Source organism: Etheostoma spectabile, chromosome 6 (genome assembly GCF_008692095.1).
Source record: "Etheostoma spectabile isolate EspeVRDwgs_2016 chromosome 6, UIUC_Espe_1.0, whole genome shotgun sequence".
NCBI classification, from domain to species: Eukaryota; Metazoa; Chordata; class Actinopteri; order Perciformes; family Percidae; genus Etheostoma; species Etheostoma spectabile.
The window spans coordinates 6,838,048-6,853,255 of NC_045738.1; the positions used below are offsets into that span (position 1 = coordinate 6,838,048).

The window sequence follows — 15,208 nt, forward strand, 5'->3', positions numbered from 1 at the left end:
ACCAAAATAACACAAACTCCAATTCAGATGTTGATTCTAGACCTTCCCTTTTTAAATTTATTTTATTTATTTATTTTCCAATTTGAGAAATTACTTTCAATTGACTGGGATACATGTCATTCTGCATGGCAGTATAATGAGGTCACTAATTCAACTTTGACTTTATATTTTTTTGTTGGCTTACAGCAAGAGCAGTATGAAAGCACAATTGGCTTTAAACTACCCAACTACAAAGCCTCCAAGAAGCTGTGGAAAGTTTGCGTTGAACACCATACCTTCTTCAGGTAAGAGCAGGTCAATCTTGCCCTGTTGTGACTGACACTTCCCTGCCCTGCAACAGAGGTCGTTCTGAGGTTCCTATCCTCTGGATAATTGGCTAACTGGTCCCTGCTGCTTAAACCTAATATTGGCTCCCTGGCAGTTTAACCCATGCTGCAACCTGCGGTGCTAAAAAATAAAGCCAGTGCGGAAGTGTCATAGGAGAAATATAGGTGTCATAGGTTTTTTCAACCAATCACAATCGAATCGGGCGGTGCTAAGCCCCAGACGGTGCAACACTGCCTCTGCAAAATAGCCTCTGGAAGGAACTTGTTTTGATAAACATGTACGTTCAAAAGTTGCTTTAGTTGTGTAACAGAAAACTCAAATTTGACAAAAATTAGGGATATCCGGCGTAACCTCCGGTGGCACTGGAACACCCCCGTAAAATTAATGTTGTCCACTCCACATAGACTAATTCCATAGACCCCATGTTAAAATGCTTGACTTTACAGCAGAATTAAACATGTTTACAGTTGGGTTTGTTCTATATTAGTAAATTAAGCCTTCATGACAACTTAGTGTCTGCATAATTATGAGCGTTCCGCTTTGAGTTATAGGTGGCTGCCATCACAGTAGGCAAGCATAAACTGTAGGCTTCATTCGGCCTGCCTCAGCACCATCCACACTTCACCTCTTAGCCCATTTTTTGGTTTAGCCAACATTAAGCACTGCCAAGACAGCGAGGGCCGCTTTCTTTGAGATTCATTTTGGATCCCCAGAAACCAATATCACAGTCTACATCCAAACTCAATTGCAATTTCATCACTGTGCGATACTTATTTCACACTGCGTATCACACTGTAGACAAACCTTATTTATCATTCTATTTTTATATGTGTGTATATGATAGGGCTGGGCAATATATAGATGTTGTATCAATATCACAATATGAGACTAGATATCGTCTTCGATTTAGGATATATCGTAATATGGTAAGTGTTGTATTTACCTGGTTTTACAGGCTGCAATACAGTAAAACATTTTTAAATTTTTTGAACTTACCAGACTGTTCTAGCTGTTATATTATTTACCTTTACCCACTAAGTCATTATAAATCATTTCTGGAGAACATTTATCAAAAATCTCATTGTATGAATAACATTTGGTTAAAGCACAAACAGTCAACCATATTATATTGTCGCAATATCGACATCAAGGTTTTTGATCAAGAATATTGTGATATTTGATTTTCTCTATTTCCCCCAGCCCTAGTAGTAGCGTCTCAGAACTGTGCCCCTTACCCCCCTTTTTCTTTTGCACTAATTATTTTCATCCATGTTGTTACATTTTTCTTACATACATGTTGACACTGGAAAAGAAGTTGCTTCAATCTTGTACATATGTAAAATGACAATAAAAGGCATTCTATTCTATCATATTTTATACAGTCTATGGATTAATCACAGAGGAAAAGCTACACACCCTGTGGTCCTGACCTCAGAATTAAACCCTTAAAGGTTTTATCTACTTAAGAAGATAAAGTCAAAATTGTTGCTAACCTTGTTGCATAACAATGACAATTTTTAGGCATCCTTTGATGTGAAATGATGTAATACACTGTATATTTGGAACTGCTTAATGGTAGGTGGATGAAAATGAAATTAATGTTTTTGTCCCTCAGAGTTCCAACAGTAGAGCCCCCCTCATCACGTCGCTTCCTCGTCTTGGGCTCTAAGTTTCGGTACAGCGGGCGTACTCAGGCCCAGACCCGCCAGGCCAGCTCCATGATTGACCGCCCAGCCCCTCGCTTCACACGCTCTGCGAGCAAGAGGCTGTCCCGTAATCTAGATGGAGGTATGTGCATGAGTGTGTGAACCTGTTTTAGAATCGTTGCATAACAGTCAATAAGCTACTCTCTGACTCGTTTCACTCCTGCAGCTGGAGATGAAACTCTCCAGTTCCTGCAGCGACTCTCAACATCAACCCGGTCAGACGTTGATGATTGGTTGCTGATGCTGACATCTGACAAACCCAAGCCTTTTCCTGAATTCCCAGGTACCAGGAACTGTGTGGAGTTGCAGCATCGCTTTTTTGGCATATTTACAGCATTTGCTTTGTTCTCGCTCGCGAACAGCCTCATCTCATCTGGCTCATTTGCTTTCATGCTTGTAATCCTTTTGATAAAAAGGTCTATCAGATGATTAACTTGTCAGAATGTTGACCTATTCTTAAATGTGGGTAAAGTCACCCACCTTGTACTTTCCATGGCATGATCGCTGGATATCTTTGGTCAGTCTGAAAGAAAAAATAGGGAATTTCCTCACATACTTTAGTACACACGGGCGTGTTCAGTCTTGAGGCTGCTCTTCCTCCTTTTTTGGCATTTTCAGAAGATGCTTGATGCGTGGTGCACATTGACATTCATTTGCTTATAACTTGTACCTTTTTATGTTCAACATCTTAACTGACTAACTCATTACCGCTTCAGTGGCTGTCATTAAAACAGGATAGAGCTGGAACTTTAAACAGTGAAAAGTAATGGCCAGTGCTGCCCTTTTTTTATCTTTTCTTGTTGTGAAGGATGAGAGGAATCTTTCATTCAGCTTTGTACTAACCTCAGCTTACTGGATTCACAATAGTCTTGTACAAATGCTCGGCATCTGATTTGGTCAAAAATACGCTTGAAGCACTGTGAAGCATTCACAGTGGCTGTCATCTCTCCAGCAGAACCATTACATAATTGTTATCACCTCATCATCTCTCCACAGCCAGAAGGGAGTCTGAGCAGACTTTCATTTGTCCCTCGGAGGTAGGACAGTCTGTTCACACAGTCACAGAAAAATGGCAGGACACTGAGACTGAGCAGACTGGCTCTCAAACCACCACCCAGTCAGTCAGTCAGCCGTGGCAGGAGCTGGCATCGGATGAGCAATGGCAGAAGAGAAAGGCGGACGAGTGGTCTGCCCTGCTCAGTCGTCTTCCTCCTCTTCCCTTTGTCCCACCTTTTGATGTTGTAAAAGAGCCAGGTATTTACACTTTTAATGCCTGCTCTTGGCTGTTTATAGCCTGACGTTGTCATACTCAAATTCTACCTCAAATGTTGCGGTCAGGGCTAGGCTCGTCTGGCATCCATGCTAGGTTATTTAGCTAGTTTGCTAGCTAGTAAAGTAAATCTGAACCCAGATTATTTTAATCTTTCCCTTTGGCTTGGATTTTAAAGAACCTGCGATTTTATTCTCTTGTGGCCAGCATGCACTTTATGAATTACATTACTACATGTACACTGTATTATCCTTAAAGGCTTATATATAAAAACAACAAATAGTGCTATTCTGCCCTGTTTTTAAGCATTTGCAGTTTGAGATTTGTGTGTGTTTTGATATGAAAGTGTCCCGTATTGTTTTTTCGATGTTGTCAGCTAAGTTCAGCTTGGCAAAAATTAGCTCTTTGGACCGCCTATTGCAACCAGCACTGACACAGCAAGATGATTGGTTCCTTTACTTTGACCGAATCTTCCGCCTATCCTCGCTTCAGCATGTTGACAAGCCATGTGAGTTTCTTTGTGTAACTTTGTTTGGTAATGTTACCTTAGGAATTTGAATAATGATGGTACAATTACCTTTAGCAGCCTGTAATGTGACTCCCATTTTAGTTCTTTTTATGGTTCATCTTTTTGCTTTTCCCTTTATTCCTCCCAGTCTCTCCCCAAGCTCAGTTCCAAGTCCAGGAGAAGGATGAGCAGGGCATGTGTGTGGCAGAGCAGGAAGTGACTAGTGAGGAGGACATTGAGATGCAGCAGGAAAATGAGATCTTGGTCCACAAGTGGAGAGTGGTGGATGTTTTGGAAATGAGGCTGAGGGAAGTTAGGGATTTAGAGGAAAGGCTCCAGGAAATGGATGAGACTGCAGAGCTACTTCAAGAAGTAATAGAAGAAGAATTGGGTAAAGAAGAGGTAGATAGGTTGAGACAGGAAAACGATGATTTGGAGCAGAAAGGAAGAATACAATATGAAGGTGTAACAGAAACAGTCTTGAGAAAGTCTGTGAGGACAGTAGACATAAAAGGGGATGAAAAAGATGAATTGGAAGAGCAAATAAAACAGGTGTTTTTAAAAGACTTGGTACCTGAAGAGGATGACGCCAAGGGTAATCAGCAGAGTGAAAAAGAGGCGACAGATGAGAGTGTGTTAGATGATGGCTTGAGAGAAAAGCTATACCAGATAGAAAGGGAGTGGAAAGATGAGGTGGAGGAGAAGTTGAAGTCCGGATCTTCAGATGTCTCTAGTACCACTTCTGTAGTAGCATACCAGAAGGTGGAGCGTAGGATTAAGAAGAGAGTGACTATTGTAGAAGAGAGAGGGCAGAAGCAGGACGGAATAGAAAAGGTGCAGGTACAGCGTGATGAAATGTCAGAGGAGAGTCTAGATAAAGATGGGACATTATGTAAGACAGAAATACTGGAGGCGATAACTGAGAGAGAAGTCACAGAGAGGCTTCATGCTGAGGATCAATCTCAGGTGGCAGATAAGGACATCTGGTTCATACTTTTTGACCGCCCTCCATGCAGAGCTGTTTTTAAACCACCAGGTACAGTATGGCATTGTGCAAATAGACATCTACTAATCTTTCTAATATCACTTTTATTTCCTTCTCTGATACATGTGTACTGTTATGTACATTAACAATGGAATAGTTGGAGGTAGAGAAATCCTCTTTAGATTCAATAGAAAGGACAAAGTTAACAGGGTTATTGATTGCTTCTCCCTTTCGCTTATAAATATGATTTAACATTTAGAAAGTACTGTCTAAGTCTCTGTAGTGGGCAACGTTCTGGGTTATTTCAGGTGGACGAAGTGTAGAAAAAGTAATGACAGTATAGTAGACAGCACCAGTGGTTGTTGTATAGTAGATGTCCTCATTTTGCAAAAGGGATAAAGATATGGATATAACAGGAAAACAACCACGGCCTAATAATGATGATATGACATAGAATCAAATCGGCTTAAAGAAGACACACAACATTCATTTCAAACCTCCCTCATAGCCAATGAGTTCACTTGTCCCTAAAACATCAGCATTAACACACTATATTAACCAACTTGTGTTTTGTTTTTCCAAAATTGTACTTTTTTGCTTAAATTACGTGTTTTTGATGCTTCGCTGGATTTGCGGTCTAAGTAATATCTTTACTTTGGAAATAGTTTTGTTGCAAATGAAAACAACCCGCCACACCCTGTCCATCTTCTCTTACTGTGAGCTTTCTGGCATTGCATGTTTGCGCCCACGTTCAAAGATTCTATATGTTTGCTTTCATTATTAGTTACCACCGTGGAACGTGCTCAAGTGGGTGAAGGCGAGTATTTCACCTCAGAGACTGAGATTACTACAGTTGAGGAGAAAACACAGATTATAGTAGAAGCGAGACAAACAAGAGAAGAGGAAATATGTTGTGTACCAGAGATCCCACCACCACAGACCATCACAGAAAGAGATGATCACTGGTTTGTGTTGCTGGATGCTGTCCCCAGAGAAACATCTTATGTATCACCAGGTACTGCTAAAAACCCCTGTGCTGCTTTTCAAGTCTTTGGCTCTTTTGTGCTTCTTGTGCTTGTTTGCTAATATACAGGAAGTGTGTTTATCTGACTTTCTCTCGACTTTTACTCATATTAGTTACCTTGAATGGAAGAGACCAAATGGGTGCAGAAAGGTTTGTCTCTGTTTCTGCGGAGGAGATTAGAGAAGTAGTGTCTGAAGAGAGAAAGATAATAGAAGAGGCGCCAAGACATCTACAAGAAATCCCACAACAGCCAGTGACCACCAAAGACGATGACTGGTTTGTGTTGCTGGATGTTGTTCCCAGAAAAAGGCAATATGTACCCCCAGGTATTGCTAAAACGTTGGTTCTGTTGTGCTTTATTTTTTGCGTGCTTGCTAACGTACAGGACGTGTGTAATACTGCTTGTGTTAAAAGAATTTCTCCTAACTTTACTCGTATCAGTTACCTTGCCAGGAAGAGACCAGATGAGTCCAGAAAGTTTTGTCTCTGTGGCTCAAATTACAGCCGAGGAGGAGATTAGAAAAGTAGTAGCTGTAGAAGAGTCACCAAGACCTCTACAAGAAATCCCACAACAGCCATTGGCCGACAGAGATGATGACTGGTTTGTTTTGCTGGATGTTGTTCCCAGAGAAATATCATATGTACCACCAGGTATTGCCACAGTACTGCTTTACAGCATTATAAACACAAGCAATAATTCTGAGCTCCGCAGACCCACTTACCTGTAAATCCCCTGTGTTGTCCATGGTGTCTGAGGATTTTGCATCTCTTTTGTCTTAGTTGCTGTTTCAGAGCGTGTTAAAGTGTCCCCAGAAGAACATTTCTCTCTGGTTGAAATAACAGCCATTGTGCGAAGAGAAAAACGAGTGGAGATTATGGCAGAAGACACAGACATTACAGTGCTGGGTGAAAAGCAAGTAGTAGCACTGCCACATGCTGTGAGAGAGATAGAAGATGATTGGTTTGTGCTGCTGGATGTTCCCACCAGAGAACCATCATATGTGCCACCAGGTATTGTCGACTTTCCCTCCAGGCTCACCATAAAGACTTACTAGCGTATTATAAGTGTCTTACAATACTCTTTTCATTCTGTCTGTCATTAGTTACAATGGTCGAGTATGTTCAGATTTATCCTGAAGAAAGTGTTTCTACTGTGGCTGAAGCGATGACAGTACAGTCGAGTAAGGAGGCTGTAGTTAAACAGATTGTGATACAAAAAGAGGACAGAGGACAGCAGAAAGTATCCCAGCCAGTCAGAGAAAGAGATGATGACTGGTTTCTTCTGCTGTATGTTGTTCCCAGAGAAACGTCCTATATACCTCCAGGTACCCACAGCTTTCAAATGTTTTTATTTTCTTTTGCATACACATCACACCAAAGAAGACCGTCTCACAAATGTGTCACACAAACTACATTATTCAAAGATGATATCTGTTGTTAAATTTGAGGTCATTCTTTATTTTTGGCTGAAGCTTGAGTATAAATTCTGTTTGCTTTCAGTCTCTCTGGCAGTCCCAAGCCAGATTTATCCAAGTGTTCAACCTCAACGAATTGAAGTGATAAGCATAGAGCAAAATCTGCAACATGATCTAAAACCGATTAGACTGCAGCCTTCTCAACCACTGTCGGAGAGAGAGGATGACTGGTTTGTGCTGTTTGATGCTATTTGTGAAGAGGCAGTCATACTTCCATCAGGTATATGTAACGTAATATATCTTTGCACCCCATCACAATTTACTTTGATACATTACATTTAAAGACATTAACTCTTTGCCACTGTTTGAAACCTCTAACTTGCTTTGTTTGGTGGATACACAAGTGTCACTCAGCTTCTTTAACTCTGTCTATTTGTGCCAGTTACTCCTGTTGAGATTATTCCGGATTTGAGCAAGATGTTTAAGGTTGAGGTGACTACCACAGAGACTAGAACATGGAAGAAGATGATAATTGGTGTGAACAGCCGGCAAGATGTGACACATCTGTCTGAAATTAGAACTGGCAAAATTGCATTGCCGTCAGAGAGAGAAGGAGGAGATGATTGGTTTGCCCTGTTTGACATCCTCCGCGAAAAGCCTGTCTTCATACCGCCAGGTACCTTTCATTGCCAACGCGTCTGCATATACTGTGCTAAAACATTCTGTTGAGTCGACTGCACACACATCTGATGCTTTCAACCTTAAAAGGCTCTAGCAAAAATACGAAATAAATGCATCAGGTTCTTTTACCCTTATTTCTTTGTGTTAGTTGCTGCGGTTGAGCGTATTGTGGATGAGGTGGCAGTCACTGAACCGAAACCCATATTTATCCTGGAAGACGTGAGGTCCCCGGTGAAGTTGGTGGAGATGAAACCATCACTTCCGAAACAGATAGATGACGACTGGTTTGTGCATCTAAATGTTGCAGCAAAAGTACCAGGTATTCTGCTATTTTATGTGGCTGCTGTGAGACAGAATAACACAGGGTCTGTGTGTGCCTTGCAGTTTTATTATATATCTCACTTTGTGGAATTGTCTTCTAACTGAGAAGGCTTTTGTGTATTCTACATTAGCGGCGGTGAAGGAAAGTATCCGTACGCATCCTGAAGTAAGAACAGCTAAAGAGTTTGCAGCCATAGAGCAGAGAGCCCGGCAGAGCATTACTATAGTGGAGGACATGTGGCAGCAGGAGAAGGCGGTACAGCAGAAACCGTGTCCAGCAGTGAGAGAGGTGGAAGATAACTGGTTTATTCTTCTGGATGTGGCCACTAAGAAATCAGGTATAATAAAAAATGATTTAGTCCAGAGATACATACAAATATTTCTATTAGATTTTTGTTTTAATGTTAACAGTTATTCTAATATGTGAACATCATGTGTCTGAAGACCAAGCAGTCATTTCATGTGTCTATTTCACTGTAAATGCAAGTGCCCTTATATTTTCTACTTTATTTCCACAACAATACTCGATTCGTTTTAGTCGCTGTCCCTGAGCGCATCCACTTCCCAGCAGAGGTGAAATTTCCAACTGCTGTGGCCAAAACAAGGATTTCCGAGAGGAGACCACAGTTTGAGAAAAGGATCCTGGAGGAAAGACGTCCACTCACACAAACCCATGTCAACGATGATTGGTTTGTTCTGCTAGATGTTGGCATCAAAGAGTCAGGTATTTTTTTACCTGTTTGGGTTTGTTGTTTTGCAGACGAACCGCGCACACGGCGTCGCGCTGTTGCTCCATGAAACGCTTGGCAGCCTTTGCAGTGTGTTTACAGGATACACTGACTTCTTTTCACAAGAGAATGTGTTCACAGATGGCAATGCACATTCACTATCATTCAAGGACCTCTAACCGTGCTTTGGTCGCAGATTGAAGAAATCATGCTTTCTAAATCTCAGCATTTCACCAGTTCAACCACACTGAGGTTTACGACTCTTTGCAGCCTAACGTCATCTGCTTTCGCATCTATCATCGGATCGCAACGAGAACTGATCCATGCTTTTGCTCTCATCCCACTTTGTGGATATTCGCTTCTGGCCCACCTCAGGCTCTGACGTGTGCTTGTCCTTTTTAAAAAAAGATTAAACATAGCATATGAGGTACTGTATACCTGCAATGTGTGCGCTTATATAATCACATTGAGGCTTGAGACTCTAAGTATGATGTGGCAGCTTTCATAGATGCGCTATTGTGTGTGTGTGTGTGTGTGTGTTTATATGTTAGTAGCTGTTCCACTTTGCATGTCAGATGTGCATACAATCATATCCCTCCAATACAAAACATAGTTCTAAAACACATTTCCTTTTATTCACATTTACATTTTGTCTGTATTTGGTCTAGTGGTGATAACACAGAGGGGCACCCGTCCTGTCAGCGCTCCAGTCTTCTCCCAGGCTGCTCTGGCCGAGGCAGGGATCCCCATGGACCTCCTCGATCAGCCCCAGACCTCCACTCCAATCAGGACCAGCCGGCAGGAGGAGAGAAAGCTGGAGGTCACTGTAGAAGCTGTGGAGCCTTCGAAAATCGAGACTGTGGTTGAGGTCAAGGTATTTAGAATTCCTCCCTGATCGCTGTTTTACAATCAATCTAAATGTTTATTTACAGGAAATATGTGGCATCATATATGTGTTTAAACCATATATGCTGTACAGGATAGCTGTTTTCCGTCAAAATCATCAAACTATTTATAATGTGTCCCCACACTGATTACCTGGGTATTGTGATTGTGGATAATAGAAAGATAGTAGATAATTATAAAATGTAAAGAACTATTTTTGATGTAATTGCTTCATAGTTTTTGATAATAAAAGATGCTCACATAGCGAGCAGAGATTGTTCTCGGTGTCTGAGTGTGAACTGTGTCTCTCTTGCTGCTGTAGCCAGCAGCGTGGAGGGACCAGAGAGAAGTAGACTCCTCCCTGATAACCACCATCAATGGGGACATTCAGGTTAGTGTCAGACACAGGCCTCTTGCATGTGGCCCCTCAGAAGACTTGTTTCCACTATGGCTGCGATGTCATTGTTAAAGCCAACAAGCAGAGGATGCTAACACATGTCCCTCTCTCCTCCCCGGGGTAGCACGTGTCTGAGGTGACGAGCACGGAGGTGGTGCGAATACGAAAGGTCAGATTCTTAGCCCCGTATAAGTTTCCGTAGTCATTTCTCCACCTCCATTCTGACCATCTGGAGCTTCTCATCCAAAAGACTAATTTCACCCTCTTCTCATGCTGTGCTTCCATACGGCTAGGTCTTAAATGAAATCCTCATCAGGTTCAAGGCACACCCAGTATATATTAAGAGTTAGAAAAATATAAGAATAGATGGAATATGTAAACGGAAACTAAGAATAAGAAAATGTCCATATGAAGAGACCATGCTTGGCTCAGGATATACGTTTTTACACACATTAGCTGTAAAAGTTTGCAAGGCATTAATCTTCTCTCATTGCTTGTTGTTGTTGTAAACCCTGGAATGCACACATGCATGATTATAGACTGTCACTCTACCGTTCTTAATTTTCTTTCTCATTATGAAAATAGAAATTGTAAGTCAGTCCTCTATAGCCTTTCAGGTTCTTTGTTTTGTTACTACATTACAGTCTGATGCTTACAGGAACTTAGCCCCAAACTATTTTGCATGCAGAATTCTCACAGCCCTGTTTGTCTGTTGTATTAACACTGTGGTGAATTTTGTAGTTTGCATGTCCAACGTGTGGCAGTTTGATGCCAGCACACCGTGGAACTGAAACAAACCCACACTTTTTTGTTCTTTTCATTTTTCACAGAAAAGAGCTAAGAAAATTGAGGGTGACTCAATATATATGAGACATAGCCTTTTAATGTTGGAGGTTTGTATCCCTTCTGGAGATGTCGGTCTCTATCTGTATTTTCTTGCTCTTTGGCAAAACAGCTACTGTTTAAATCACGCTTGCATGTGGCATGATTCACGCTTTTCACATCAGTGTAACCTGTTTGTATGTGTGTGTGTGTGTCGCAACGGAACTCTAATTAGGTTGTTTCAGGAGAAAGCTGTTGAATTTACAACAAATAAGTGTTCGGTTATGGTCAGGATTAACTTGTTAAGGATAGCATCTTAAAGCTTGGTCTGGAGGAAACTACTAGAACTGTTGGGTCCTTGTAAATTCTGAAGTGTGGTCTAGACCTACTCTATCTGTAAAGTGTCTTGAGACAACTCTTTTTATAAATTAATACTATAAATAAAATTGAATTGAAATTGAATTGAATTAAACTGTTACTGTTCACAAGCAGCTCCATTTCTTTATAATATATTTTTTTCAGTATTCTCCTGGTCCTGCTTTTGCTCCTTTTTTCTCCATGTTATTCTCTAACTTGCCAGTAATGCATCACAATCTCTCAGCAGTTATGCAAAAGAAATCTTCTGAAAATCAAAATGATTGTACATCTTTGATGTTGTATGTAAAAGCAATGGAATTTGGAGAAACACTTGTCATTAAGTTGCTCTTCAGCACCACAATGAAACACTTCTGGTTACAGACTAGATCGTGGTCTGCAGTATGTTTTGGTAAAATAGAAGTCAATATTTTGTAGATCTCAATAAAGACCAACTTGATGCTAAATGTTGCCAAATGAGTGCTGCTGCCATTGTTTGGTTCATTTGTGTTAAATGAACAGGTTCCCATTTACACTGACAACTTGTTCCATGTCTGCCACCATCTGCTCTCCTGCTCTTTGATTTGCAGCTTGTTTTCACGGCGTGTTTCACTGCAAGCCTGATGCTATGAAATAGAACCCTCGATGCTGTGCTGTGTAGTTTAGAGCTCCTTCCCATCCAAACTCTAAATAATAATCAACTTTGAAAAATCACGTCAACGACTCCTCTGAATCTTCCGTTTTTATGAACCAAAATCTGGTCTCCTGAATCAGCTGCCAGACTTGATTTTCTATTTTGAAGAGGAGTTGCTATAATCCATCAAGAATCCACAAAGTACGGTGGTCCACTCTAATTTATGTCCCAATAGAATCAAGAATTAAACCCTGCTTCTGCTTGTTTATTTAATCAGCAATAACTCAACACAAATTGTACAAAAACAGTTGAAAGCAACGTAATCTGACTTTTTTTTTATTCTCTCCTGTTTGTTAATCTCTCCCAACTACAAACACATCCTTTTATCTTCCCTTTCCCTCCCTATCCAACTTTTTTGTCTTCACTTTGTACTTTTTCTCCATTTTGTTGTTTCCATGCTCCAAATTCCTGGTGTCCTCTTTCCCTCCCCCTCCCCCTCTCCACACTTTGTATCCCCTTTTGACTTCCTCCATATAGGAGTTTGATAAGCCTCAGGAGGACCTGCTCCGGCACCATGCCAGCATCAGTGAGCTGAAGAGGAACTTCATGGAAGCCGCCCCAGAGACCAGGCCCAGTGAGTGGGACAAGCGCCTGTCCACGCACTCTCCGTTCCGTACCCTGGGTATTAACGGTCAACCTCTGCCCAGTGCAGACGGGGTAAGTTTCCCACGGGAATCCCTCGCCACCAAATCCTTTTTAGTTGATTTAACCTACAGACTAAGTCTGCCAGTTCAGGAATTTGCGCAATAAAGCAAACAGTTTCATTTAAATTGAATAAGAAAATCATCATGAATACCAAGAATTCCTGAATTGACTAGGTTAAATCTGTGTTTATACATGCGTCCTCACTTTTGTTTTTCATGGCTCTGCATTTTCAGAGATGATTGCACTGGTGTGAGCAGTGCGCATGTATTTGAAATGGAACAGAAGAACCTGAAATTCTTGCCAACTTCTTGTGTTCAAGTAATTTCTAAATGTTTGTGTAATTTGAGCATCGAATTGCTACATTTGATTGGGTTCTTTGTTAATTATGAATATATTCAAATGAAAGCAACTGATAGAAGAAGGGATCAGGCTCTTCCAGTTGACAGTCTGAGTGTAATTGATTGTGTGTGTGCATGTACGGACCTATTCAAGGAGATAGCATGTGGTATGCAGCACATGCATGTTTGACTTGATGAATAGGGTCTGTACTTCTGTTCTTTCACTCAAAGGACTGATGTGGGTGAGGCATCTTTGGGACAGGTTGTCCACTCTCTGAGAACTCACTTTGGTTCATCTTATCTGCATCGGATGCCTCTGAACTCTGACATGTTTGTATTGCATGACTGACGGAACTGACGTTGAAAGATTTACCGCATGACTCCCAGATGAAGTTTTGCACGTTCTGCTGACACTGAGCAGAATTGGGACCCCCTCCCCCCCCCTTCATCTGTCCTTTCTGCATTGATGAGTTTTCTTTCTTTATATGAGCTTTATATACTTTTTGCTTTGCACGGTTTCTTTTCACTCTGCTTTTACATTTTCTTTTGGTTGATGCTCTCTCCAAGCTACGGTTGTTGTTTTTTCCATGAAGAGACAAGGCCTCATTCACAGTTGTATAATTACTTTTTGCACCACTCTCCCTATTGTAGAGAATACTGTAACTATCACAGGATTTCTTAATAAATCTTATTACAACATAGGACAGCTTTTTGCATTCCTCTTCCGTCGGGCAGGTGCGTAGGTTGTGACCAAAAATAGCAGATGTGGAGTTTAGAAAGAATACCACATACTGACAATTACGCGAGCAATTATTTATTTAGAAAATACAACATTTCAGTCATACAATGTTTCGGTCTTAGACCTTCATCACCTGGTAAAGGTCTAAGACCAAAACGTTGTATTTTCTAAATAAATAATTGCTTGCATAATGGTTAGTGTGTGGGATTCTTTGTAAACTTTTTAAAACTAATAAAATTATGTAATTACCGGTATTAATAGGTATGATGAAGTTAAAAAGATTACATGAAAGCTATTCAGCAAACTAGAAACAGATTTACATTCTGGTTGAGCTGCTGTCCTATGAATGAACAAGTGTAATTCTACTGAGGTTCATGTTTCATGCCTTTTGGTGAGACATAAACTCCACTGCAGCATAACACAACGCACAAACACAAAGCATTTTTAATCTTGGACATAAATGCCTCCAAGTATATCAAGTTGTCAGGATGCATTAGAGTTGCACTGAAACCAAAGCAAAGCTGACAGCTTAAAGTCTGTAGTGAGGAGATGAATCAGAACAAACATACACAATGTTTGATGTAAGCAGTCAACAATATGACACTGGTCAAATGTTATCTGCCTAGTGGAGTGGACATGCTCAGTTTAACAAGCCAATTTGTCATTCTACTTAACCTTCAGTCGTGTATCAAAAAAAGACTAAGGGGCTCCACTGTAAGAAAAGTACACATTGATGTTAATGTTGGTTTGCATGTTTGACATGCAACTGCAGAATCACTCCTGTTACTTTCTGACCCGTTACTTTCAGCTCAGATGAATGATATGAAGTTTTCACGGCGTTGTTGCTATGCAGCAGACTCCAGACAAATCAAATCTATCTACCACTCACACAGTTAACTGGGTATCTGCGCCAGTTTAACATCCTCTAGCTAGAGGCCCAAAATCATTCCAGCTGTACTGACTCAATTGGCCTTAGGTTACTGAGATAGCTCCACCTCAGAAATGAATAACATTATTTTTTTAGAATAAGATACTACAAATGTGGATGACTTTCTGTCTTTTCAAAAAAAGTAATTGTTGGACGTGGAATAATATAAGAAAAAATTGCATGTGCAAGTAACATTTCCATGCTCTGGATAACAAAAGTTACTATCAAAATCACATTTTAGAATTTCAATCATGGGTTATTGCGCAACTCTGGCTTTTTTGGTCATTTCAAAATTCCTTCCTCTCTCTGCCCTCCTCCTCCACCCTCAGTTTGTCATCCGCCTCCCACGCGGCCCCCTGCTAGACTTCTACTCCAAACGCAGCTGAGGGGCCGTCTCGACCCTGCGGAAATCCCACACAGGTGCGAGTGTGACCTGCGGAG

At 40.9% G+C, this 15,208-nt stretch overlaps 1 protein-coding gene across 25 annotated transcripts in view; it reads left to right on the forward strand.

Annotated features, from left to right (window-relative positions):
• Nucleotides 1-15,208, forward strand: part of LOC116690995 (uncharacterized) — a 34,622-nt gene that overhangs the window by 14,677 nt on the left and 4,737 nt on the right. For 7 of the 25 annotated variants that reach the window (XM_032518259.1, XM_032518258.1, XM_032518257.1 and 4 more), the window contains exons 9-29: nucleotides 187-284; nucleotides 1,943-2,115; nucleotides 2,200-2,316; nucleotides 3,030-3,287; nucleotides 3,680-3,811; nucleotides 3,951-4,847; nucleotides 5,581-5,811; nucleotides 5,934-6,146; nucleotides 6,262-6,471; nucleotides 6,601-6,831; nucleotides 6,924-7,145; nucleotides 7,321-7,515; nucleotides 7,678-7,911; nucleotides 8,065-8,235; nucleotides 8,369-8,575; nucleotides 8,776-8,961; nucleotides 9,634-9,839; nucleotides 10,173-10,241; nucleotides 10,372-10,416; nucleotides 11,078-11,140; nucleotides 12,595-12,774. In XM_032518259.1, the coding sequence (XP_032374150.1) occupies nucleotides 187-284; nucleotides 1,943-2,115; nucleotides 2,200-2,316; nucleotides 3,030-3,287; nucleotides 3,680-3,811; nucleotides 3,951-4,847; nucleotides 5,581-5,811; nucleotides 5,934-6,146; nucleotides 6,262-6,471; nucleotides 6,601-6,831; nucleotides 6,924-7,145; nucleotides 7,321-7,515; nucleotides 7,678-7,911; nucleotides 8,065-8,235; nucleotides 8,369-8,575; nucleotides 8,776-8,961; nucleotides 9,634-9,839; nucleotides 10,173-10,241; nucleotides 10,372-10,416; nucleotides 11,078-11,140; nucleotides 12,595-12,774 (4,338 nt within the window). Of the gene's footprint in view, nucleotides 1-186; nucleotides 285-1,942; nucleotides 2,116-2,199; nucleotides 2,317-3,029; nucleotides 3,288-3,679; nucleotides 3,812-3,950; nucleotides 4,848-5,580; nucleotides 5,812-5,933; nucleotides 6,147-6,261; nucleotides 6,472-6,600; nucleotides 6,832-6,923; nucleotides 7,146-7,320; nucleotides 7,516-7,677; nucleotides 7,912-8,064; nucleotides 8,236-8,368; nucleotides 8,576-8,775; nucleotides 8,962-9,633; nucleotides 9,840-10,172; nucleotides 10,242-10,371; nucleotides 10,417-11,077; nucleotides 11,141-12,594; nucleotides 12,775-15,096; nucleotides 15,203-15,208 lie in introns of those variants that run through there. The other 18 variants (XM_032518260.1, XM_032518270.1, XM_032518273.1 and 15 more) reach the window with 12 other exon arrangements.